General features: G+C 40.4%; 2 protein-coding genes across 2 annotated transcripts in view; both read right to left on the bottom strand.

Annotated features, from left to right (window-relative positions):
• Nucleotides 1–7,434, bottom strand: part of ism2a (isthmin 2a) — a 57,553-nt gene extending 50,119 nt beyond the window's left edge. The window contains exon 1 of the mRNA XM_048538582.2: nucleotides 7,239–7,434. Coding sequence (XP_048394539.1) covers nucleotides 7,239–7,379 — 141 coding nt within the window. The 5' untranslated portion in view covers nucleotides 7,380–7,434. The remainder of the gene's footprint in view (nucleotides 1–7,238) is intronic.
• A 10,949-nt stretch (nucleotides 7,435–18,383) lies between these two features.
• sptlc2a (serine palmitoyltransferase, long chain base subunit 2a) overlaps nucleotides 18,384–27,102 on the bottom strand; it is a 126,411-nt gene continuing 117,692 nt past the window's right edge. Inside the window, exon 12 of the mRNA XM_048537601.2 lies at nucleotides 18,384–25,428. Within this exon, the coding sequence (XP_048393558.1) occupies nucleotides 25,309–25,428 (120 nt within the window). The 3' untranslated portion in view covers nucleotides 18,384–25,308. The remainder of the gene's footprint in view (nucleotides 25,429–27,102) is intronic.

Here is a 27,102-nt window from a genome sequence, read left to right as displayed (position 1 = left end):
AAACCTGCCTTGATAGTCCATAGATTTTATTTTTGTCATTTGTTCACCATGGAGGTCAGTCACTGAAAATGTTCATAAGAAGCTGCCAATGTACTTTTAACAAAAGAATATAAGGTTTATCACAGACAAAAGGGGAAAATAAAACACAAATTATTTTACACTCTAGAAGAACTATTTGAAATGATTAGTATTCTTAACAGATTCCTTAAACTCTTGCATTCAGCAGCCTTGTCTTCCTCTCTGATACCGTAAAGCCTCTGTTTCGGAACTTTACTTTTTTGTAAGCCACTCAGGTTTTCTTTCTTTCTGCCCTGACTATTTTGAAGACTGCTAAACTAAACTACTGATGTCCAGGGATTTTCTTTCTGAATGATCTGTTTCTCTCTGCAAGAAATCTGCCCACCCACTGACCCTTTGGATGGTTCTGCCTTTCTGAAAGAACATTCTCTGTCTTTCCACACTACAGGACACCTTGTTGCTAGGAAACTGCCATCAGAGATAATGGGAACTGCAGATGCTGGAGAATCCAAGATAACAAAGTGTGGGGCTGGATGAACACAGCAGGCCAAGCAGCATCTTAGGAGCAGAAAAGCTGACGTTTCGGGCCTAGACCCTTCATCAGATAAACTACCTACCTACTAACCTCATCCCCCCCCTTGACCTGTCCGTCCTCCCCGGACTGACCTACCCCTCCCTACCTCCCCACCCATACTCTCCTCTCCACCTATCTTCTCCTCTATCCATCTTCAGTCCACCTTCCCCCCTCTCTCTATTTATTTCAGAATCCTCTCCCCATACCCCTTTTCTGATGAAGGGTCTAGGCCTGAAATGTCAGCTTTTGTGCTCCTAAGATGCTGCTTGGCCTGCTGTGTTCGTCCAGCCCCACACTTTGTTATCTTTGCTACAAAACTGCCTTTTTTTTAAACTTACATCTACTCTCCTTTTCCAAAGCGCTAAACTATTCATCAAGGGTTTTTATTTAAACAACATTCCTGATTGCTCTCACAGGACTCAAAAATCAATCTGAAACTTTGTTTCCCCTTTTTGACAAACACAATACAGAAACATAAATATTTAAACTCAAAAACCTATGTGTGGCTCTGGCCACTTTAGAGCCCAGGTTGCCAAATGACAATATGTTGTGAACCTTCATCACAAAGTGTTGGAGATATAAAGGAATCAGATAGGAAGAAATGATTGTGCTCTAATCTGCCTGCCAGAAACAAAGGGGAATCATTTTAGAACTCAAGAAAGGCTATTTAGGGGTGATGAGTCAAAAGAAAACCTGCAGATGATGGAATCCAAGGTAGACAAACAGGAAGCTGGAAGCACACAGCAAACCAGACAGCATCTGGAGGAAAGGAGCGGTCAACGTTTGGGGTATCAACCATCTTCAGTCCTAAAAAAAGGTAACACCAGAAACGATGCTGCCTTGTTTGCCATACTCTTCCAGCCTCCTGTTTGTCTGCTTAGGGGTGCTGTCAGAATGCACTTTTCAACACAAAGGTTAATGGAAATTCAGAACTCAAAGTCTGGATTAATTGAATAATTAAATCTGGTAGGTTTTTGTTAAACAAGTGTATTAAGGGAAACGGAACCAATGCAGTGAAGATATAGGTCAGAAACAAAAGCAAAAAAAAGTTCGAAAAACTCAGCAAGTCTAGCTGCATCTGTGAGGAGAAATCAGAGTCAATGTTTTGAGTCTAGTGACCCTTCTTCAGAACACTGAGAACTATCTTAGGAAGGATAACAGAAGAGAGGGCATTGAGTTTGTAACTTTCAGAATAACAGCATTGCCAAAAAAGATAAATTCAGTGAAGGGAACCTTCCCAAACGACAGAATAGGTATTTTTGTTCTCTCTCTGTCTCTGCCCTATGTATATGTCTTACAATTTCTTGCTTTTCCTTTTTTTATGGTTTCTTATGGTACAGTTCACAGCAGACAAGTATAGCATTAACATTCCTCCACAGCAACCAACTACAGAGACAAATCATAAGGAATGAACCAAACACTGGACACTGGCATCAATTCATAGGAATTTTCCAAGGATCTCCCATTGTACTTCTTGCCCCACAAGGCAGCAATGTATCTCTTGAGACTAGGTCTTATCCATGAGAATAAAATAAGGACAACATCAGGTCATCCGGTCCATGATCCACGTTCAGAAAGTCTACCTTTTGTCTCAATGTTATTCTCCTATCCTATCCCAAAATCTCTTGACTCCCTTTAACAGCACAAAAATTTGTCAATCTCCTAACTTGCATAAATTCAATGTCAGACCATCTATTAACAATATTCCTGAAGAGTCGTATCGTACTTAAAACGTTAGCTCTGTTTCTGTCTCTAGCCAGCTGAGCTTCTCTAGCATCCTCTGCATTCTCCCCTGCAGAATCCATGTCTCACTGGGTAGAGATTCACAACCTCATTTCAGTCCTAAATGAACCTCTTACCCTGAGGTGTATCCTTCAGTGCTAGGTTCTCCAGCCAGAGAGGACAATCTATTAGCATATACTCTATCATCCAACCCTGCAAGAATCTTAATATTTTTCAGTGGGATTACCACTCAATCTTCGAAACTTCAGAGAATACAGGGCCTGTTAAATAAAGCCACGTTTTCAACCTAATTTTTAGGTGGATTTTACTTAGTGGGTTGGAGAGTTGCATTTGCTGATTCAGTTGCTGGGTTGTGCAGTAAAGTTTTTTTTATTCTATCCATTTGTGGGATGTGGGCGTTGCTAGCTGGGACAGTATTTATTGCCCATCCCTAGTTGCCCTTGAGAAGGTGGTGAGACTTTATAGCGATTGGTACATGTGAATGGTTTGCTAGGCTATTTAGGAGGGCAATAGAGAGTCAACCACATTAAGACCAGTTCTGCCCATTTGTTATCTTCGTAAATGCTAGCTAAAAGAGCCAGGAACATATCTCATGTAGCATGGCATCAGGTTTTGTTTAGTAACAGTCCTGTGAAATGCCTTGGGACATTTTGCTACATTAAAGGTGATGTAAAGGCAAGTTGTTGCTATTAAGCTGGAAGTGAGATAGCGAACCTATGCACCCTCGTGCAGCCTCCACATAACCAAAATGCAGCAATGAGAAGATGGCTAAGTCATCAGGTTTTTGGTGAGGGGAGGAGATATTGACAGAGAAATAATAATTGGCCAGGCCACTAGGGAACTCTCCTCTTCTTCTTCAACAGTAACAAGAACTTTTCTACATCGGGGAAAAAGGACTTGGATTTCTGTCTTGAGGTCACTTGCACAACCAATGAACCTATCATTCTAAAAGAATGAATGATAGTACTGACCCCTCACTGATAGGGGAAGAGAGAGAGATGGAAAGAGATGGGGGGGGTGGAGAAGAGAAATGGGGTGGAAGAGAGAGAGAAGGTGAGGAGAGAGAGTAGGGAGAGAGAGTGAGAGAGCGGATGAGAAAGATGAGGAAGGAAGTGTGAGGGGAGAGTCAGAGGGAGAGTGGTGGGCTTGTGGAATTCATTGCCATGGAGTGCAGTGGAGGTCGGGACGTTAGATGCCTTCAAGGCAGAGATCGACAAATTCTTGATCTGAGAAGGAATCAAGGGTTACGGGGAGAGTGCAGGAAAGTGGAGTTGAAATGCCCATCAGCCATGATTTAAATGGCGGAGTGGACTTGATGGGCCAACGGCCTTACTTCCACTCCCATGTCTTATGGTCTTATGGAGAGTGAATAGAGAGAGATAGAAGGAAGGAGGGAGAGAGACAGGGGTGAGAAGAGAGAGACAGGGAGAGCTGGGTGTATGGAAGAGAGACAGAAGTGAGAAAGAGGTGGGGAGAGAGAAGATAGCCAAATAGAGACAAGAGGAAGCAAGAATTCAGTGAATCCTGGATTCTGGAGACTCATGTCATCTCCATCATCTCAACAGAATTGTTCCACTGATGTTCAGAACCCTGACACAACCACCAACACATCCTAGTTTCACAGCATCTTTCTCTTTAACATTCCAAGCAGTGTGTCCACATCATTCCCAGAGAGAGAAAGAAAGAAAGGGAGAAACAAATAGAGGAAACAGGGGGAGTGGGGTGGGGTTGGGTCGGCAGAGGATGGAGAAAGTGGCGGGGCGGGGCGGGGCGGGGGGGGGGAAGAGAGAGAGAGAGAGAGAGAAAGAAAAAGAAAGAGAGAGAGAGACAAAGAAAAAGAAAGAGAGAGAGAGAAAGAAATAGAGAGAGAGAGAGAAAGAAAAAGAAAGAGAGAGAGAAAGAAAGAAAAAGAAAGAGAGAGAGAGAGAGAGAAAGAAAAAGAAAAAGAGAGAGAGAGAAAGAAAAAGAAAAAGAGAGAGAGAGAGAGGGGATTGAGGCAAAGGAAATGGACAGGGTGAGAAAAGGAATGGGGAAAGTAGGGTGGGAGAGAGAGAGAAAGTGAGGAGAGAGTGGGGGAGAGACAAGGGGGAGAGAGAGTGAGAGGGGTGAGAAAGATGAGGAAGGAAGTGTGAAGGGAGAGTCAGAGGGAGAGTGGGGTGAATGGAGAGTGAAAAGACAGAGAGACATACAAACACACAAGGTAGAGTGGGTGAGAGAGGGGTGAGGGGAAGGGATGGAGAGGAGAAAATGTCTAGTAGATAGAAAGAAAGTGAAATATAGGGCTGAATATAGAGTGAGAGGGTAAGAAAGTAAACAAGAAGAGAGGAAAAGCAAAGGAGAGACAGAACGGCCACTTGGAGGGATCACGAGCAGAAAGTGCAGTTCAACCTTCCCCTCCCAAATCCACTATCACTGAAACCATGTGGACAACAGAATAAATGACAGCTCAAGACACAGCTGGACTCCTCTGAGCAGGACAGGTGAAGTGGCAGCGTTGTAGTTCTCAATATAAGGAACACCCTTCAATTCATAGAGATGTACAGCAATGGAAACAGACCCTTCAGCCCAACTCGTCCATGCTGAACAAATATCCCAAATTCATCTCATACAGATGGAAACAGGGCCCTTTGGGCCAACAAGTGCACACTGACCATGGGAGCATCCCACCCAGACCTGTCCCTGTATAACCCACCTAATTTACACATCCCTGAACACTATGGGCAATTTAGCATGGCCAATCCACCAGCCTGCACATCTTTGGGTGGTGGGCGGAAACCGGAGCACCTGGAAGAAGCCCGCACAGACACACTGAGAACATGCAAATTCCACACAGTTGCCCAAGGGTGGAATTGAACCCAGGTCCCTGGCACTGTGAGACAGCAATGCCAGGCACTGAGCCACCATGTCACCTGTGGCAGTTATTCACAAAACAAATTAATAAACTGTCCAATACTTTGACTTTGGTTGTGTGTGGATTTTAGTATTAGAACTATTAGTTGTGAGACATTTACCATGAATAATAAAAAATGAGTCAAACCAGAGCTGTGCTCATCACAGAGTTTGAGTGCTTCACCTACAATCAGGAACAGATGAGATCTGAAGAAATCCTCATCGTTTGGATCAAATCAAAAGCCCATCAACAGAACAACAAGAAAATGTGTTCATGGCAATACATTGAAAATCAATGATCAGAGCTTGTGAAAAACATCAATCATTCTCTGAAAGGGGGTGAAGATAGGGATTGGTCATAAAAATACTCGTGAAAGCAGGACATCTGGTGAACACCTTTACTTCAAAATCCTTAGGTCTTACTGGAATTACACCTCATTTTAAGAGTCCCATTACTCTTCTGACTCACCCCTCATACTTCCTTTCGGATCTCTCTCTCTCTCCATCATCCCACTCTTTCTCCATTCCTTCTTTCCCCGCCTACAGTCTTTCCTATAATCTCTCTCTCTTCCCCATACTGTCTTTCTCTCTCTCTCTCTCCCTCCCTTTCCCTCACTCCTTCCCCCGCCCAATTCACCAGAAAGTTTCACCGTTGAAATCCTTATTACCCAGAGTCTCACTCTTGGGATCCCTATTTAAAGTCTCCTGTCCATCACAAATGTCACACAATCTCTTCTGGACGAGAGACCAGTGTTTGAAGAGCAATTCCTGGGATTTCTTGTGAGAATTTTGGAGCCGGAGCATCTCGCCGCTCCACACAAAACAAACAAAGGATCAAAGCCCATTGCTTGGCTCATGCAGAACGAGAGAATTACAGGAAAGGATGGAGGCAGTTTGGAGTTTGAGTCCTTGGCACGAAGTCCTGTCTGTGTCCCATCCCCACACAGACAGCATCCCCCACCACCGCCCCCCCACCCCACTCCGGGGTACAAAGCGTTCCCGAACCTCAGACCCTGCAGCGATGTGAAGAGAAGACGGTAAATATGTTTCACAGGTGCAATACCTCAGAGAAATTGAAGACCACTGTTTTACTTTAAAAGCACTTGAGCAAAGTTATTACTAAAAAAACACAAATCAGTCTGAAACCAAACTGACCCCGAAATATAAACGTCTCTCCCGAATGACCAAACCAAAACCCTCTCCCTGGGTAACCCAGTGGAGTCAAATCCTCCTGTAGCCCAACAAAGTTATTACAAGGGACCAACGCAGCAAGCGGTATCTCAGACTGTTAGACAATCACAGCAGGGTAAGTTTGAACTGTGAGCTTGGTACAACTCCGGGCTCCTGTCGGCCCAACCCGAGCTCACACCAGGTCCCGGACCAGCCCTAATGGGGGGGGGGGGGGAGTGGGGGGAACGGAGAAGAGGGTTTCAGACTGAACTGCATACAATTTTAAACAAAAATACTCCCAGGTCTGAAACAAGGAAACCTGCTCAGTGTTTGCTGTATTGATAGCGACAAGCTGCAAACACTAAAACCGGGGCAAAAGACACGCGCACAGAGGCACACGCGACACAGACACACCAGCATATACACAGTCACACGCACAAGCACAAACATATACAGATAGCCGCACACAAATATGCATAAACAGACATATACAAAACACACAACGCGAATACAGGCAAATTACAGATCGGCACGCAAACACACATCGAGACACATGTACAGAGGCAAATACACCCAGGCACACACAAAAGGACACATACAGACAGGTACACAAAAGCACGGACAAACACAGACAGGCTCAAGCAAACCCACAGCACAAACACAGACAGGCCCACACAAATATATACACAGACGCAGTACAGACGGCAGACACAAATACTATACTTTTATAATACAGATCCCACTTTTCACTGAGATAACTTCTCAGCTTTCAATTACCTTGCTCCATCTTTGGACTTTAGAAATGAAAGCCAATACGGTATAAAAACAATCCAAGGACACTCACCTCGGCTCCTGTGCTGCTGCTGCTGCTTCCCCGCTGACTGCGAGGCTGCAGTTTGCCAGTTGGCAGTGCCCGGAGCAAGACGGAAAAAGTGGTGAGAGAGATGAGGGCCAGGAGCTGGAAAGTCTCTCTGATCAGCCGCATCACCTCACCCTGTGTCTCAGCGTGTTTCTGTGAAATAACCTCAGAAGAGTGGAGCTGTGGGGGGAGGAGGGGGGGTGGGTGGGGTGTAAAGTTTTTTTTCAGAGTGTACACGTCTCTCGCTCAGAGCGCAGATAAGCTTCAGTTTCTCCACAAGTCGCTGCTGGAGTCACTCAAGTCTAAATACTTGGTATTCAGGATACATGCGATCCTCGCCTCCTCCGCGCCCCCCCCCCCCAACCAACTCTTCCCCCTCAAACCCTCCCTCAGCTGCAGTCCAATATTCTTTCACTAACTGAATACCTTTTCCAACCTTTAGCCTGGCTCTTAGCTGAAACTGGCCCGGTCTAGATCGAGAAGGAGAGAATATCGAAATAATATATATATAATTTTCATAAAAGTTTGAAATGTTCAAACGAATCCTGTTCTCCTTCTTCTGAAGATCTGAAGCGTTCTTCCTGTTTAGTTTCCTGTGTGCTAGCGCTGATTTCTCGGCCGATGGCTCAAGTAACTTGCTCTCTCTCACTCACTCTGGGTACATTTGTACTACACCCTCCACTCCGTTGCCTGAAGTTTCTGTCGACTGGTAAATATAAAAGCCCGAAACATCGAAGACGTCAACGGTTTCAGTGACGTGTGGGTTGGTTTGTGGATGGGAGAGACTCGGTACATTGAAGGGAGAGGGCATGGGGAGGGGGGGGGGGAGCAAATACGAGCAGCGATAATCCCCGAGTTAGGGACGGACTGGAAGTGATGGCAAAGTTTAGACAAATTGGGAGCGATGAGTGGGAGTCACACAAGGAGCGTGGGAAGCGGTGAACAGATGGGGGAATTAGAGAGAAAGAGTTTAGGGAGAGGCTGGAGAGACTCAAGGTCAGAGTTTACAAGGGTGGAGAAGAATTGAATTGTAAGCAACGGCTGATATTCAGGTCAGAGAGAAACAGATGGAAGGTGGGGGGGTGGTGGTGTTGCAGTGAAGAAAGAAAGAGGGCAAGAGCAAAAATGAGATGGTCCTTACTGGGAGAGTAAAAGCACAAGGTCCACACCCTGTGAATAATTAGCACTAAACCCAAAGTGCAGTGAAATCACCGACACAACAGGAAGAACAACAAAGGGGATGATCTGTAGCCAGGGAGGGAATGGGAAAAGAAACCAAAATGGCGTGGAGCAATATGGTTTGAAGTTGTAAGTGGTGAAGAAAATCACAGGAGATTGGTGATAGATTCTAACGAACGCAATTTTTACCTGAGGAAGAGTACATTTGCAGCAGAGGAAGTTCACCTAGGTCTGATTTCTGGAATGGCGTGTGGGTTGGTTTGTGGATGGGAGAGACAAAGAAATTGGGTCGACTGAGTTTATATCCACTGGAGTTTAGAAGAATGAGAGGGGATCTCATTGAAACTTCATAAATTCCAAGTGAGCTGGACAGATGGGATGCAGGAATTCCTTCCAAACCTTTCCTATTCATGTACTTATCCAAGTATCTTTTAAATGTTGTAACTGTATCTGCCTCTATCACTTCCTCTAGCAATTCATTCCATACACACACCACTCTGTGAAAAAAAGCCCTTGAGAGTGTGGGCTTCGGAAATGCCAGGAGAGAATGGTGAAGAGAGAATAATGCAGGTCAGAGAGAGTACCAAGTAGAAGTGAATGCTGGAAACAGATCCCAAGGGAATGAAATGCAAATATTTATTAATAGGGAGATTATTTGAGGGAAGCTTTCTCTTACCTGCAGGAGACATCAAAAAAGGGGAAAGAGAAAAATTGGACTTTTGAAAAGCTTTCACAAAAGTCACTCCTGGTCAGAATATGTACGTATCCATTTGTAAATACATGAATCTCGGAGAATGTGTACACATATTTTTATATATTGATGTGTGTTTATACATATTAACTTCCATGTGGGTGCATATGTATGAAGCTGTAGTTGTATGGGTGTATATTGTGTGGGTAGTATATATGCCTACAGAAGATCCTCCAAATCTGATGGAAGAAACATAAACTAGAGGTAGCCCAACAGCAGCCAAGACGACTTGCTCAGCATCAAGGTACTCACTAATCATTCAAAACCAATTCTTCCTTGCTGCTTATGTTTTGTATTTCTGAGTCCAGATTCCTTAAGCAACTGCAGCAGGAGACTCCCAGGTGAACAGCTTTCATGATCAAAGCACCCTCACCGTTGGGAGGTTTCATTCACAATGCACTGAACACATGGAAGTCTCCATGTGTTCAGTGATGGAGATGGACAGAATGCACAAACCTACAAATACCTTGACTATGAGTCAGTCACATGCTTTTTTTTTAAAATAGAAATTCACTGGGGGACATGGGCATTGCCAACTGACCAGCATTTATTTCCTGCCCCTAGTTGCCATTGAGAAGGTGATGGTGAGCTGCTTTCTTGAACTGCTACAGTCCATGTGATGTGGGTTGACCCACATTGCCCTTAAGGGGGGAATATTAGGATTTTGACCAAGTGACAGTGAGGGAGTGGTGATATATTTCCAAGTCAGTGAGTACCTGAGGGGGAAACTTGCAGGTTGTAGTGTTCCCATTTGTCTTTTGCCCTTGTCCTTTTAGATGGAAGTGGTCATGGGTTTGAAAGGTGAATTTCTGCAGTGTATCTTGTAGATACAATACACAGCTGCTACTGAGCATGTGGTGGAAAGAGTGGATGCATGTAGTAGAGCCAATCAAACAAGCCACTTTGTCTTGGATGGTGTAAAGCATTGTGAGTGTTGTTGGAGCTGCACTGATCCAGGCAAGAGGGGAGTATTCCATTACACTCTTGGGTGTGTTACTTGCCACGGTATTCCTAGCCTCCTCTTGTATCCACTGTAGTTATGTAGCAAACCTGTAGCAGTAATCACAAGGATGTTGATGGTGGGAGATTCATTAGTGGTAACGTTCTTGAATGAGGTTGGATTGTCTCTTGTTGGAGATGGTCATTTGCTGCAGTTGAACACAGACTGCTTCAGTATCTTAGGAGTTGTGAATGGTGCTGAACATTTTGTTATCAGTGAACATCCCCACTTCTGACCTTACGATAGAGGGAAGTTCACTGATAAAGCAGTTGAAGGGGGTTCTCCCTAGAACATAACACTAGGGAACTCTTATAGGCTTCTCTGTTTGAATATATTGATAAACCTCTTGGTGTTGAGTTGGAACCATATCACTTGTCTCCTCTCCTCCTTTATTCCCTCATGCACCTCACACCACCAAAATAGCCATACAATGCAATTAAATTGCAGGAGAACAGAAAGAAGGTGAAATGTTACCAGCAGTGGAAATCAGAGAGACAGGGAACAGGCTGGAAACCACATTGAGAAAATTATTCAGTGTCTGTGAAGAGAACAGATGGTTGATGGTTCAGGCAGTGTGTACCCTTCTCAGGAATTCTTCTGATCTAAAAGAAGAGACAGAGCCCAACCCACCAACCATATGTTCTCTTCACAAACACTGATCAACTTGCTCAGTGTGATTTTCAGTCTTTGCTTCACTGTCTTTTATCTTTCTGTTGCATGTTCTCTTCTCCCATTAAATCAGGTTGAGTACAGAAAGCCTGTGCTCCTACTATACAGCCTCTTACTGATTGATTAAATCTCCCTAAAGCCCATGCCTCTCAAAGGCTCAACTTGGAGTTGAACACAAGAAAGAATTTGCATTTAGTCTTTCAGGGTGCATGAACAAATATCTTTCCAATGGTTGGTTAGTAATTAGTGCCAGCTTCTGTTCCACCTTTGCAAGAAGGGACACCTCAGCATCAAATCTGTATCAGCTATTTCTTTTGCATAACATTCATATTTAGGGTTTCACCTGCTTAACTGATCACCTAGCCATGCAGTTTAGTCTCACTTATTACATACAGAACCATACAACACAGGCCATTTTACCCACTCAACTTGTGCCAGCTCTTTGAAAAAGCAACTGGATTAATTCTGCATCTCTGTTTTTCTTTTGAATATTTAGCTTCACTTTTGCAAGTTACTATATAATCTACTGTACACCACCCTATTAGGCAACACATTTTAGATCACAAATCTGACATCTTTAAAAAAATCTTTCTAGACCCCTGATTCTAATGATTACCTTAAAACCATCCTCTTATTACTGACCATCTTACATTCTTAAAAAGCATTCAAACCATCCCAATCCAACTCGGAAGGTGTGAGCAACATCGGTTATGCAGGCCAGTTGCCAGGACACCTTTAGAAAGTCCTCCACAGGCAGAACTTTTAAAATGTAATCTTTTTATCATCAGTCTGTTCAGGGATGTTATTACACACCTCTGGAGCAGATGGGACTTCAACCCAGGTTCTTGGTCCAGGGGTAGGAATGCTACCACTGCACTCCAATAGTCCCAATGTTTGTTTATTCGTCATTACCAATAACCACTTTCAGGCATATAAGTATCAGCAAATATTAACTAACTCCACCTTCCCATTATTGTTTTATCATTATTAGAATCATATCGTACAGAATAGGCCCTTCAGCTGATCATATTCGTACTGCTGAAGCCAAACTAAAATCTAGTTAGACTAAATCTAGTCCGACTTTCCAGCACTATGCTTTGAATGTATTGACATTTTCAAGTGCTCATCTGAGTACTTTTCAAAGGTTGAGAGGTTAGCCGCCTCAATACCCTCCCAGACAGTGCATTTCACACTCCACTACTCTTCAGGTGAAAAAAAATTCCTCAAATCCCCACTAAATCTTCTGTTTTTCACCCTAAAATTGCACGTTGTGCTTTACCAAACTAAAAAGGAACAACTTATTTTCTATTCGCCTACTCCATACCCCTCAATCTTAAACACCTCTATAAAGTTTCCACCCCACCTCAACCTTCTGTGCTCCAAAGGAAACAATCCAAGCTTATCCAGCAGGCACCAGTTGAAATGCTCCATCCCAGGCAACCTCCTGGTGAATCCCTTCTGCGCCTGTACAGTGCAAACCTTTCATTTGTAAAGTGCCTTTAACTATTTGCATGTATTAGGTCTGTGTTACTCGTGCTTATTTACTTTCTCAAAGTATTGCAGGGGATGCAAATTGATGTTAAGTTTTGGAGATAGAAGAGAGAGTCCCTACGGTGCAGAAAGAGGCCATTTGGCCGAGAGTCTGCACTGACCCTCCAAAGCGCATTCCACCTACACCCAGCACCCCACCCTTTCACTGTAACTCTGCATTTGCCATGGCTAATCCACTAGCCTGTACATCCCTGCACATGACAGAGCAATTTAGCACGACCAATCCACCTAACCGGCATTTTTGGACTATGGAAGAAAACCAGAGCACTTGGAGGAAACCCCGTGCAGACATGGGGAGAACATGCAAACTCCAAACAAAGTCACCTTAACCAGAAATTGAACTGGGCTTCCTAGCACTATGAGGGAGCATACTAGCCACTGAGCGACGACGCCACTCCACATGCCCTATGGATAGAATTTGTCCAAATGAGTTTCTTCAGTTAACAGTTTTAGAATTTTTCTTCTGGCTTTTAGTTTCATGTCTCTTGTTTTGGGAACAGATTTTTGGAACCTACAATTGAGAGAGGACAATTAAAGTATTAATTGGGGTGTTAACAGGTTGTCTTTTCATTTAAGATATTTAAAACAGGAAAACCTCCCAAGGGCCAAGGTTTGGTATCAATCTCATTAGCATTCTCTTCAATCAATGATATCATCTGAATGTAATTGAGGTGAGATTGGATGCTCCTTGAATAAATCTAAGTTGTCATTTTTGGTCTTTTTAACAATCTACTACTTGCTCCATTTATACACTGAGTTTGTTCATACATATGTTTTCAATTCCTGACTAAAGTAACCAAAAATCTGGCATTTATCTAATCTTAAATGAAGTGTGACATGAAGAATTTATTTATTTATTTCCTGATTGGTCATAATATGTCTAACCCATTCCTTAGAGGATTTCAGCAGCTCTTTCATCTTCACCTATTGCTTTGTTTATAAAATGACTTGACCGAACAACTCTTGGTGTCTTAGAATATATCTGCTTTAATGGCAGTGGGTTACTGCAATGCCCTTTCACCCCTGGCAATGGGGTGCAACTTAGAAGTGAAATGAAAGCCTTATTATAACAACTGTAATGGGCTTGGGTTGGGCCATTTCTCTAGTTGTTGATGGACATGGGCTAACTGCATTAAAACAAGCTACACTTTAGCATTAGGCTCTACACTTTTTGGTTTTGGATTGGGAAATAGAGAGAAATGATACCATTTCATTAGGATAAAGAGTTTTTCTATCATTGGGGTTAAAGCAGCTTTGATAAGGCAATATCTAATGCTGGTAACTGATGCCCAAAGTGCGAATAATTATCCTACTCACAGTTATCTTCATGAACACAAAACTAGTTGTTACATTTAAGTGATCTACCATTCTTCTTCAGACTCAACTAGTCAATATTGAAGATACTTGCTTCAAAACCTCCCCAACCGCATCCCAAAACCAGCCCAGCTTGTCCCCACCTCTCTAACCTGTTCTCTAACCTATTCCCTCCTCCCACCTCAAGCCACACCCCCATTTCCTACCTACTAACCTCATCCCACTGCCTTGAACTGTCCGTCCTCCCTGGACTGACCCATCTCCTCCCTACCTACACTCACCTTTCCTGGCTCCATCCCCACCTCTTCGACTTGTCTGTCTCCTCTCCACCTATTTCCTTCTCTATCCATCTTCAATCCGCCTCCCCCCGCTTCCTATTTTTATTTCAGAACGCCCTTCCCCTCCCCCATTTCTGAAGGAGGGTCTAGGCCCGAAATGTCAGCCTTCCTGCTCCTATGCTGCTACTTGGCCTGCTGTGTTCATCCAGCTCTACACCTTGTTATCTCAGATTCTCCAGTATCTGCAGTTCCTATGATCTCTTGTCAATATTGAAGAAAGGCTGTGGCACAGTGACTAACATGTTACTGGTAGTAATGCAGAGACTAATACTCTTGGGATATTAGGCAAATCCCACAAAATATAAATCCAATTAATAAAATCTGGAATACAAAGCAAGTGACCAAGAGCACAATTGGTTCACTAATGTCCAGGAAATCTGCCTTATCAGGTCTCTTAACTGCCCTCTGAAATAGACTAGTAAGCCACTCAGTTCAGCAGCAAATAGGGATGCTGCATCCTGCGAAGAACTGTCAAGGTGCATGTGTGAACTGACTGGTAAATCTGAGAGGCTCACCTTTGCCTCAAATACATGGGGAATTTTCACAGGTCTCAACCACAACAAAAATTACCGTGGGTTCAAGGATTTGCTAATTACCCATTAGATAAAATAAAAACAAAAAAAAGTAAAACAATCCAAAATAGAGAGAGTTCCAAAAATAATTGGCATCAAAACATCAAATCTTACTCTCTCCACAGATGCTGCTAGACTTACAAAGCTTCGCCAAGATTTTTTTTAATAATGTCCAAACTCTAGTATTCTGTTTTTTTAGGAGGAAAAAATACAGGTCAGGCAGCACCTATTGGAAGAGGTAGAAAGAGTTAACATTCTGGTTGGATGACCTTTGGGAATTGAACAGGGTTGGAGAGATTTTACCTTAATTGGTTTTGAAATGTACATATGCCATGATGGTCTAATTTGGGTGGACATTCAATTGTAATTGGCCACATTAACGTGACAGAGTGTCCCAGTGTGGCCAACCTCTACTAACAAGGCAAGAACAAAGTTAGCCTATAACTAAAAGTCAGGTCTAGAGTTTCTGTTCAACTGCTGCTCATAGAATACATATCATGTAACTTATTAGCTAATTGCTTGGTCTGTCAACAGCACATTTCTTAATTTCCAATACACTGAAGTTGACAATTGAAATACTGTATTTGGGTGGGGCAGGGGTGGTTGAACAAAAATTACAGACAAGTGTAGTTAAGAAACAAAAATTCATAAGATTGTTAAAAAGACCAAAAATGACAACTTGGATTTATTCAAAGAGCATCCAATCTCACTTCATTTACATTCAGATGATGCCATTGATTGAAAAGAATGCTAATGAGATTGATACCAAACCTTGACCCCTAGGAGGTTTCCCATTTTTTTTTCCCCTTTTTACAAATGTGTCCTCACTAAGACTTTGGTCATGATTGCAGACTGATGTTATGAGTCGTTGAGAAGGGTGACAGACTTCAATTTACAGCACAAAAGGAAACTATTCAGCCCATCATCTCCAAGTTAAAGATCTGACTAGACTAATCCCATTTTCCAACTTTTGCCCCACTGCCCTGGAGACTACATTAATGCAAGTGAATATTCAAATGTTAGGAGAGTTTCTGACTCAGCTATCCTTTCAGACAGTGAATTCCAGTGTCCCATCACTCTCTGGGGGGAAAAGTTTCTCAATTCTTCTCTTAGCCTTTACCTCCTTCTGGGGAGGGGGTGGCTGAGAGGTATTAGTCACTAACTGTGACTCCAGTAGCTCAGTTTATGTTCTGGGGACCTGGATTCGAATCCCCTCACGACAGATGTAGAACTTGAATTCAATTTTTAAAAAACTGGAACTAAAGAACCTACTTGTGGCAGTGAAATTAATTTTGATTGTTGGAAAAATTCATTTGGTTCGTTTATGTCCTTCAGGGCGTAACATACTTTACCTCATCCTTACCAATCTGCCTGCTGCAGACATATCTGTCCATGACAGTATCAGTCAGAGTGACCACTGAACAGTCTTTGTGGAAACAATGTCCCAGCTTCACATTGAGAATAACTAATGCTGTATTGGGAGGCACTATCAGCATGCTAAGTGGGACAGACTTCAAACAAGTCTAGCAACTCAAGACTGGGCATCCAGGTGGTGTTGTGAACCACACAGCAGAATTGCACTCCAGCACAATCTAACCTAGCAGATCCCTCACTCAACCAATATCAGCAAGTCAGAGGATCAACCTTGATTCAATGGATTGTGCGGGGGGGGGGGGGGGCATGCCAAGAGCAGCACCAGGTGAGGTGAAAATGAGGTATCAACCTGGTGAAGCTATCAAACAGGACTACCTGCATGAAGTGATAGACATAGCTATTCCATTATCCCAAAGCAATACCATCAGATCCGAGCTCTACAAGTCCTGCCACATCCAGTCGTAAATGGTAGTGGACAGTTAAACAACTCACTGGAGAAAAAGGCTCCACAAATATCCCCAAAGATGGGAGAGCCCAGAACATCTCTACAAAAGATAAGGCTGAAGCTTTCTCAATAATCTTCAGTGGCAATCTTCATTGCTGAATCTTCAACTGAATGCCATATTCCTGTTGTCTCTTCATACCCCTTGATGCATTTGAAAATGAAAAACTCATCTAATTAGGATTGGACAGTGAAGTCATCTGATTGAGTTGCTCTTCCAGGGAGTTGTCATTGACACAATAGCCCAATGGGCCTCTTCCTGTGCTGTAACCAGTCTGTAATGCTATGTTAAACATTTGGATATGCAGTAAAGCTCTTTAAACATGGCTGTTTAACATTTGATCTATAATGCACCTTTATGAAAGCTGGACATTTACAGGAATACAGAAACAGCTATATTTATGGACTAATATTTGGAGGTAAGAGTTCAAACTCCAATAAAGTAGCTAGAGAATTTAAAAATTGAGTCACATGAAATAAATTTGGCATTAAACTCTGCTAGCATCAGTATGATAATCATAAAACTACTGAATTGTTATTAAAAAACCTTTTGATTTACTCAGATGCATCAGGAAAAGAAATTTGTCACAATTCCAGATTCAATCAATTGTGACACAGCCTAACCAAGAGACTGAGGTGTATAAAGGTGGCTCACAACCACCTTGCATAGAATGGTAGGTATACAGCCCCATGAGCCTGTGCCACCGTTCGATGAGATCCATGACTGATCTGTGGTCTAACTCCATATACCTGCCTTTGGCCATATTCCTTGATACCTTTGCTTAACAACAATTTACCTCAGATTTAAAACTGCCAAACAATCTAGCATCAACTGCCAATTGTTGAAGAGATCCATTATGTGAAGAAGTGGTTCCCAACATCTCTCTGAACAGTCTGGCCCTAATCTTTAGACTGTGTCCCTAGTTCGAGAATCTCCAACCAATGGAAATGCTTTATATTTATCTGTCCTGTATTTCCCTGTTAATATCTCAAACTTAAATCAAATTAACTTTCTAAATTCTACAAAAATTTGTATAATCTCACCTCATAAGCTTTTGAGGTCCAGGTATCAGTCTTGTAAACCTATGTTGTACTCCCTCGAAGGCCAATTTGTCCTTCCTAAGGTTTGGTGCCCAGGATTCAAGCAGTTATCAACTGGCAATAAATATTGGCCTTGCCAGTGAGGCCCACATCCTGCATTACAAACGAGTACATGAGGCAAGCACAAAGAACGGCTTCATCTTCAGATGGTGCTTCTTCCCTACAAGTGATGACATATTAATTGAAAACATGTCATCGTTTGGGAGATTAGAAGAAAACAAAATGTTGAAAACCCTTAGCAAATCTGACAGCTTGTGTACAGAGAAATAGGTCACAGTTCTGATGAAGGAGCATCATTCTTGAACTGGAACTAGTTTGCGAAAAATATAAAGCCATGGAAAAGATTGGGGCAGATGAAGGAATCAAAACATTAAGAATAAGGAGCTGATGATACAATGAGATATTCTGTTAGTCTAACCACCTATACATACACCTGCTTGCCATATCAAATTAGGTTACTACACTGTGGCAAAAAAAAGTTTAGGTTGCAGAATGTAAGCCACAGCTATGTCTACACTTGGTGCAAAAACTACACTGAAGACAGAAAACCTTCTCTGTGTTAAAAGTAAAAATTTACTGGATGGTTATTTTCCCCCCAAAATAAACTTTTACAACATATCAAAATGAGTGGTCTTTAACACTGCAAAAATGACAATGGAAAACAATGTTACACAGAACTTTCTGGATTGGACAGGTAGTGGCAAAAGCTTCAATAGAGATGAAGTGCAAGCGTCTTCATACAGTACAAACCCATTCTGTATAAATGACATAACGCAAAACATATTGAAAGTTTTTATTTAGAACATACATTTCAGTTGACTTTTCAAGCAGTTATCGATTCTCCAGTGTTTTCAACATGCACCAGAATGCATGAATAAATTACACTTTCATAAACCAATGATATAGTAAAACCACATTCAAGGTAAAAGGCAGACAAGGTTCCAATATAAAACACTACTGCACTGAGTCCCATCAAAAAGTACACTTATAACATCTCATGTACAAAAGAATAGGATATGTACAGAAATAGTAAGGGATATTAATTTGCATTTATAATACATTGCAAATGGTATTCCACCACTGGGACCAAGATCATTCAAATGTGAAAAGCGAACCAAATTGAAACATTTGACTGCTGAAACGTGCAGAGGCAGACAGAATTTCTAAGGGCAACTTCATTTCTTCCCACTGCTACCCTCCATCCAACAACAAAAAGAGAAGGGGCAAAGTCACTCATTAGGATTTCCAAATTCTCAATAAATATTGGATTTTCTACTATCCCGGGCAAAAATGTAGAGACTTTTGTTACAAACATCAATGCAACCTTCAGTCATTCCAGATTAAAATTCATACAATCACAACTAAAATTAAGTAATTATTAACCAAATCAATGAGAAAAACGGAGATAAGGCAAAGAGGATCTTTCCATCACCATTTTCTAAAAAAAATTTTTCAAAACACAAGAATTAACCAAATTTCATTTTATCCTTAAATCGAGTGTCATGAACATGGTTATATTAGGCTGGCTGTATGCCAGTTCGGAGATTTGTGTTTTATCATTTTCAGAACACACTAAGAACTCTTTTCTTGGCCTTGATTTAAGTGACAAACAAAATCATTCCTAATCTGAAGCCAAAGTTATTAGGAAGCTTAGTACAAAATATGCAGCAAAATCACATTTGAATAAAGGTGGTTCTGCCTTTGATTTTACAATATGTTCACAGAATATACAGCACTTTATCAAATGGATGTTTTGATTTCTTGCAATAAGTTCAAAGATTGCTTAAAATGACGGAACTGCATCTATAGCTCGACACTATCTACCACAGCACACAATGACAAATCAAGATACTAATTTATAATCCAGGGAGCATTGTGGGCATCAAAATTGGCAAAAATTAGTATTCCAAAGGCATACATTTATGTTCTTAAATTGCATTTAGGCAAAGGTCATCCTGTTTTTCAACAGAAAAGCAAACTGAACGTAAGTTATAACAAAATCCTTGCTACCTCTACAAATGGGTAAAATACTGCTATGTCAGCAGCAAAGTCAACATTAGTATTTATCTGGTCCTATTAGAAATACTTCACATGCCTTACTTTAGCAACACCAGAACACAGGAAGAGGTTAATTACTCAGACATTCCTGTGATACATATTGGTTTGCATAACTATAGTCAACACTGTCCAAACATCAACACAATGCCACAAGTGAGCATCAACCTTTTAAATCCAACAATAAATCAAGTCATTATGTTGAGCAGATACGTCCGAGTATGTTTGGTATCTAACATGGTACAGTACAAAAGAGAGAGAGAGACTGGCATTCAATTTCTTCTCTTCCTTTTCTAATATTCCAGTTCACAAACTAAATAAAACTCAACAATATGCTACTTAACAAGGCACTACTGCAGTTCACAGTTGAGACTCCCACAATGTATCCAGCAATCCACATCCTGATTACACACCACTTTACAGTGCCCTTCTTGGTCCGCCCTGCAAGAAGCAGTTCCTTTACTTTAAGGAAGTTGGAGAAGTCTTTTCGTGCCTGAAGAGTGCAAACCAGTACAATCCTGACCTATCGGCATTAAGACGTAATAGTCTTCCTTTTCCTCAAAACAGTTTAAGAGAAGACTATGCATTGGCAGCCGATATGAAACATTGGGAAAAGATATGTTTAATTCTTAAATTGAACAGTCCTTTTTTAGTGCAAGTGAGCAAAAACACCTGTGAGAAAAATGACCAACTGATTTTGAAACTACCTTTGCAGTAGGTGGCACAGCAGGCCTCTGTAGCCACAGTCTGATTACAGAGTTTACAGCTGTTGTTTCAATTGGTAGTGTTTCAAGACTAGATTAAATGCATTAACGAAAAGGTTCAAAGCTCTAGTTGCACCGATAAACCAGTGCACTGAAATTTTCAAAATAATTTCCTGATAACTGCTGCCCCATCAGCAGATGCCTTAAGACCATTACCATTCATTGGCAGAGAAATCAGACATGCCTTCCCCATGGCATTAGCTGGCTAACAGGAGGGGGGCATATAACATTGTTCTCTTCCCTTTCATGACGGCATGGCAGAGTTGAGAGTGCACTCTGTGATGCTAACAAGTGCACTATGGTATCTTCAGGAGATAAATAAAAGGTGCACTTCTAGAGCCTGCTCACATAGAGAAGTTGTAGTACATGAACTTGTGTTAATCAGCTTCCAACGAATCATCCAATTTAAAAAAAGACATTTCCCCAACAAGGAAAGTAACTTTTCTTAAAAAAAACAAACATTATGAAAAGTTCTATTGTGTATAACAAAAAGTCTGCATAGCTTCAACACGCCGTAGGCCTATGTAAGGGTCTCTTGTGTGGTCTTTCATAACTGCCTTGACTGTCAATTGGTTAAGTACAACCACTGACTTGTCTGGAATTGGCAGCATCCTGATCACACAGCTAAAAATAACTGCACTTGTGAGCTTAAAATTCACAGGACAATGAGAAAAAAGTCATCTTAAAGTCAAAAGCAACATTGATGACCAGTGATAGATTTATGAATGCACAAATATAAAACATCATAGTGAAAAGATAGTTTTCAATACATTGAACTCTCAAATGTGATTTTGTGAGATTTGCAAATCATACTTTGTAATGTGTCAATATATTAAGGATTAAAGGATGTGATAAAATGAAAGCTTGTTTTTACATGGACGTGCAAAATGGGAGAATGTTGCAGTACCCTTCCCAATCTCTAACACATTACCCCCGATATAACTTTCCATGAAATTCGTGACATTGTGTTAGCCAGGATTATTTGTATGCGCTGTCAAAAATGTACAGTAAAAAAAAACTGGTTTAAAGAAAACATGTTGCAGCAGGATGACATTTCTTGCTGCTGCTTGCATCTGTTCACAGCATTTATGGAACTACCTGGAAATTATATTCTTAAAAACTCGGTCAAGCATCATTTCCCTAAACTAGCTGCTCTGACAGATTACCGAGGAATTTTTTTTTTCTCCCAGCATACCCTCTGATAGGATTTTCCAGAAAGTGTGGCCATTGCATATTTGATGCCCAAGTGGAAATGACAATGACCATAATCAATAGAAAACCAAATCTGTATTTCTACAGCCAGAAATGAGAAACTTTTTCAGCTACAAACAAATGCTATCAAGGAAGTTGAAGGTGGAAAATAAATGTTCTTCCAGCATTGTTTACTGAACCGTTGCTGTTTACTTGTAAAAAAATACTTTGCATAGGGAACCTGCTCTATCAGTGTCAAGCTGACTTTCATAGGAATGCTTAATTGTTATGCATTTAAACAGAAAGGATACTTACATATTAATCTTAAAAGGAGACAATAAGCAATCACACCTTTTACAATGTACAAAGCTTATAAAAAGTCAAGATCAGGTGGAAAGCTTCAATGTAGATGAGCAAGCGTGAACAGATTTCTCCTTTTTGCAAGTCAACTGGACATTACATTTCAAATTAACTCCTCTCTAATGACAAGTTTATGTTTAATAGCAAACTGCACTCAAAAGCTGGTGATATTTCCAAATGCAAAGTTGGGTGGGGGGGGAAGAGACAAACTTGCTATAGAATTCAAAAGCCAATCAAAATATAGCAGACAAAACTGAAATGTAGAAGGTGTGGTTGAGAAAGTGCATCAGAAGTTGGTATCGCATTGCAAAAAGAAAATTTATAGGACTTGCAGTAAAGCAGCTGGAAAACAACAACTGACTCTATAGTAATACTTTGCTTGGGGCAAGAGTAATGAGCAAAAAACTAGATAGAATAAAGAAGTGTAATAACTATAACTATGCCTTCCTAGCAAGAGGAGAAAGAAACAATATTAATTTGGAATAGCAGAACTATGAGAACATAATTATATAATTAATTTAACTGATTGATCCAGAGTTATTTAATAATGAAAGCACCATTTAGAATATGTTACATAAGCAGCCTTAGTGACAGCTCATGAACATAGCTTGAAACATGGAGAACTCAAACTACATTTTAATAGTACAATAATTATATTAAATCTTTTTTTCCTTAAAAACAAAAGTGAATACTTCCCTAGAGAAACTAAAGCTGCATTTGCTTACAATGATCTGCTGCTTAAGTCAATTTAAGCAGAAAAAGGAACCCAATCAATAACGAAACAATTCTTGATTGCATATTTTAGTACAAAAAGTTACAAGTATTTCACATGGTATGTCATCCCTTAAAGTTCAGTGAGATGTGTAATATGCTTGAACTGATCTGGAGTTAGAAAAATAAGAAGTGGAGCGATTTCAAATTGCTGATTTGAAATAAGAAAAAGAACATGATGATGGCATTGGATCTGGAACTTTAGGATTCACCAGCATTTTCCTTATCATGACAAGTGAAATACTACACAGTCAATTCAAATTTGGGGGAGGGGGAAATGAGTTGCAAGATCATTTTTATTCTCCATCCCTGGCATAGCCAACTATCTGGCAAATCTGTGGCCTCAATTTCCCGCTCTTCTAGCTCTTTTCATAATTAAAGCATGGATTTGTACTATAATGGGGTTTAACTTCACAGGCAATAGCGGTTCTCTGGTACCTCACCCAAAGCACCAACCTTCAATACACACACCTCAGAAGTGAATTTTGAGGCGAGTAGGTTGCATGATCCTGTCCTCACCCAAAATCCATGTGTTTCAGGAGGGGTTCACTGGACAATATAGTATCAACATCACGCTGACTGCACAGTACATTTAACAATCAAGTTACTAGAGATCCACTTGTTATAAACAGAATAATAAGGACTATTCCTGAGGTCTGGCAACTAAACATACAATACAGGAATGATGGGTACACTACCAGTACATTCAACATCGGAGGGCATTTCTCAACCTCCAGCACTACCTCTCACTTTCATGCAATCTCTTACAGGCTAAACCAGTGGCTAGTACACTTACAAACATGCCACAGTGCATTCCCTTTATGTTTTAAGTTTATGGACGTGCTAAAAGATGCAGAATTCTGCAGACATACCAACTGCCTGTGAAGCATTTACGGCAACATCTACATTATTTGCGCAGAGACCATACCTGTGGCCATTTACTCCAAATCTGAAAGAATTTGGAATAGTCATACAGCTATGTGCAAAAACTCCTTCCAGTATTACAAATCACAAACAAAGACACACATGGCCTAAATTTTCAGTGCTTGGCCGCAATGATAAACCTAATATCGAATACAAGATCTGGAACATGGAGCTCTGTTAATTTTCTTTTTTACAGAAAACTTCATTTTCATCCAGCAATACCTTGTACAGGAAAAAAATGCTGAAATTGTAACAATCCTCCTTCCCCTCTCCCACAGTAAAACCAACAGATGCAATAACAAATATTGAAAATACTACCTGACAGCGGAGTAATGTATCAATTCCCTCTGAGTCAGGCTATGTACCATTGAATGAAGCTCAACTGCATCACTTTTCATGCGTGGATACATACTAAAAGGAGTGTCTGTAACATACTTCTTTTATAGGCATGGTAGAAATTTTTTTCTGTTTCAGATAAGGGTGTTCTCACATTTCAGTGGCTACTAGTGAAATAAATCTTCTAGGGAGTGGAAAGGAGGAAGATGAGGAATTGTTTTGTTGCATTATTTGGGCTCTTAGATTATACGGCTCAAGAGGCGGTGGTGACCTGATGATTTCAATTTTGGGTGAAATTTGAGATTTTTAATATACAGGTAAATTAAGTTACCACAATCTCCAAATAAAATTCCCAGAACAAAGATATAAACAAAACCCTAATTTCCTACTTAATGTCCAAAGATTCCATTGTTTGAGATAAAGGTCCAGCTTTCAAACTCCATACACATTTTCAAAATTTCATTTCAGATTTTAAAAACTTCTAGCATTACCTTTATATTGGTAGTTGTAATCAACTGTACTTTGAATGCTAAATTGCACACACAAGTGGACTAAATTTAAAAAAGATTTTGTGAAGCTGAGGGGAGGGAGCACCTTTGAAATGAGTTAAAAGCAACCTAAACAGTTGTACAGAGAATCTGTGCTATTTTTGGCGACCATTAATTAATTGGCAATTCAGGGCTAGTCACCATCAGCCTTAGCCTCAGGAGTTTTTAATTGGTCTCTTTGTATGTGAACAGAAACATAAAATGAATTGGATCATTGCAAGTTATTCTAAACAGCTTTTCAAAGCCACCATCACACCTCACCTTTTGAAGATTCTTATTGCACCAATTATATGAAAGACCAAGCCCAGCATAGTTAGCAAATACATTTGGAAGAAAAATCTTGTGTGGAGGGAGGAAAGAGGAATGTGGTATGTATGGAGTTACTCAAACCATTCCAAAAAGATTCAGATTTCATACTTGTGAACAGTGGCTCCATCTTGCCAATAAACTGATTATATTCGTGTAGTAGCTTATTGTTGACAAAGTTTAAGGGGAGAAACTTTCAGGAGAAGCAAATGCACGTTCTTTTGATTTCTCAGCAAATAAAATCAATGCTGAAAAGCTGCATACGTAGCTCCAGGTAACAAAACACAAAATGATTTTAGTGAACGAGTACTTATTCAACACCTTCAAGTTCAGCTTGGGTTTTAAAAAATATAAATAGGTGTGAAAATTTGAAGCACAAAGAAGCAGAGTGGTATCTAACTGAAAAGAGAAATTTGGACTAGCAAACATTCGTCCAACTAGGGCACAGCTCAGTCTTTGTTTTCTTCATACATGGTTTCATCAAATGGACAGTCAAGTAAAGGGTCCAATTTGTGTCGTGAATATTTCAACTGCAAGAGATCACCAACTTCTCCTATTACTTTTAAAACCTAAAAAAACCAAAGGTAAAAATATTAGAATATTAAACAATGTTCAATGAACTGTTTTCCTGATCAGATGTCAGTTCTTTAAAAAGAAATATACAACAGTAGTAATGACCAAAGATGTGACTGGCCAGGTTGTTCTAATCAGACTACACTCCTCACTCCCAAAGTTAGTCTCAGAAGATCTCAAATAAGCAGCTGACTTATCTTGTTTGTGGCATCCAAATGGTTAAGAAAAACCTACAGGATCTATTCAGACAGTGGCTTTAGTACAGATACATAATTTTGAAAATGTGGCAGCCAATTTGCACACAAATAGCTCCAAACAATCATTATGATGCTAAACGAAGTTTTTCATTTAAAATGAAATTAGTTAGGGGATAAAATATTGGCTAGGACAAAGGAACACTCCCTTGCTTTGCATATCATTATTTTTAGATTAACATTTGGGCTACAATTATAAAGTAAAACTGTTATTGGTGGGAAGGCAAACAAAATTTTAAGTATGTCTAATTTTAAGCAGCAGGGTAATGTGAGCATCTGCAAGTATGATACAACAGCATAGATAAGTCTTGGAAAGAGCTATGGAGCTTGCACCAGGGAGGTTAGCAGTACAATGGAGGAGTCCAGGGAAAATATTGACCAATAATTTAGAGATGCATCAAAGCCCAACATTCACACATTGCAGAGTGCTTCCAAGTGAAATTAAATCAATAATTAAAAACATTGATGGAACATGAGAAATTATTTCAGAACTGCTCCACAGATTTTGAACTGGCTCACAACCGCTAAACAAAATTCACTTTATTGCTGAAATTTTAGATTAGTTTCTAAGCTGGTAAATATCCAGTATTTCATATGCTGAAGAAACAATGACATATTGCTCAAACAATACAATTTTAAACTTTTAGTGCTTAGAATTGAACATAGCATTCAACAAAATGATGAAATCTGCAAATAAATATTAAAAACCTGAAGACCCTCACCTACACAAACTAGATAAATTTGAGGTGGTCAAGATAGGGCCTTGGCAATTAAGACCCAAGTCTCAAGACTCATTATAAAAGCCTTCCAAGCAATTTAGTAATTGGAAGTTAGTTTCAAATATTACATCACAGGGATTGCAAGTCAAACTAAATCAGGCATGGTAAAATTAAAATGAAGACCCTCAAAATTGCTCAACTGTTCCTAACCAAACTTTATAACAGATCTTGAACACCAAGTTTATAACTTAAACAGCAGCAATTTATTATTAAGAGTGTAACTTTAACAGAAGACAGATAAGGCCATAAGGTAATCAATTAATACCTACGATCTTCCTTTCAGACTAGAGTCAGACATAAATCTGGAAATAGTGTACATGGTCAACTGTCATAAAAATCCATCTGGGTCATTCAGTCATGATTGTAATGAATGATGGGAGAAGGTTCTATTTTCTCCGTTTCTATCACACATTTGTGGGATCAGGTTTTGCAACTGTAATTTTCTCACCGAGCCCAATTTATGGTGAAATAATGAAGCATACAGAATAGCTCCTCTCTCACTATCTGATGTTATTGCTGCAAAAATCTTACTTTCTTTTAAGACAGTAAAGAGACATTTCAAAAAGAGGCCCCTTCATAATCAGAATTGGCTATTGACAAGTGGGAAATTATGGGGCATAATCAAAAGTAAAGCAAA

Source organism: Stegostoma tigrinum, chromosome 10 (assembly GCF_030684315.1).
Source record: "Stegostoma tigrinum isolate sSteTig4 chromosome 10, sSteTig4.hap1, whole genome shotgun sequence".
NCBI classification, from domain to species: domain Eukaryota; kingdom Metazoa; phylum Chordata; class Chondrichthyes; order Orectolobiformes; family Stegostomatidae; genus Stegostoma; species Stegostoma tigrinum.
The sequence above is the reverse complement of the archived record's forward strand: the minus strand, read 5'-3'. Positions and strand labels throughout refer to the sequence as shown.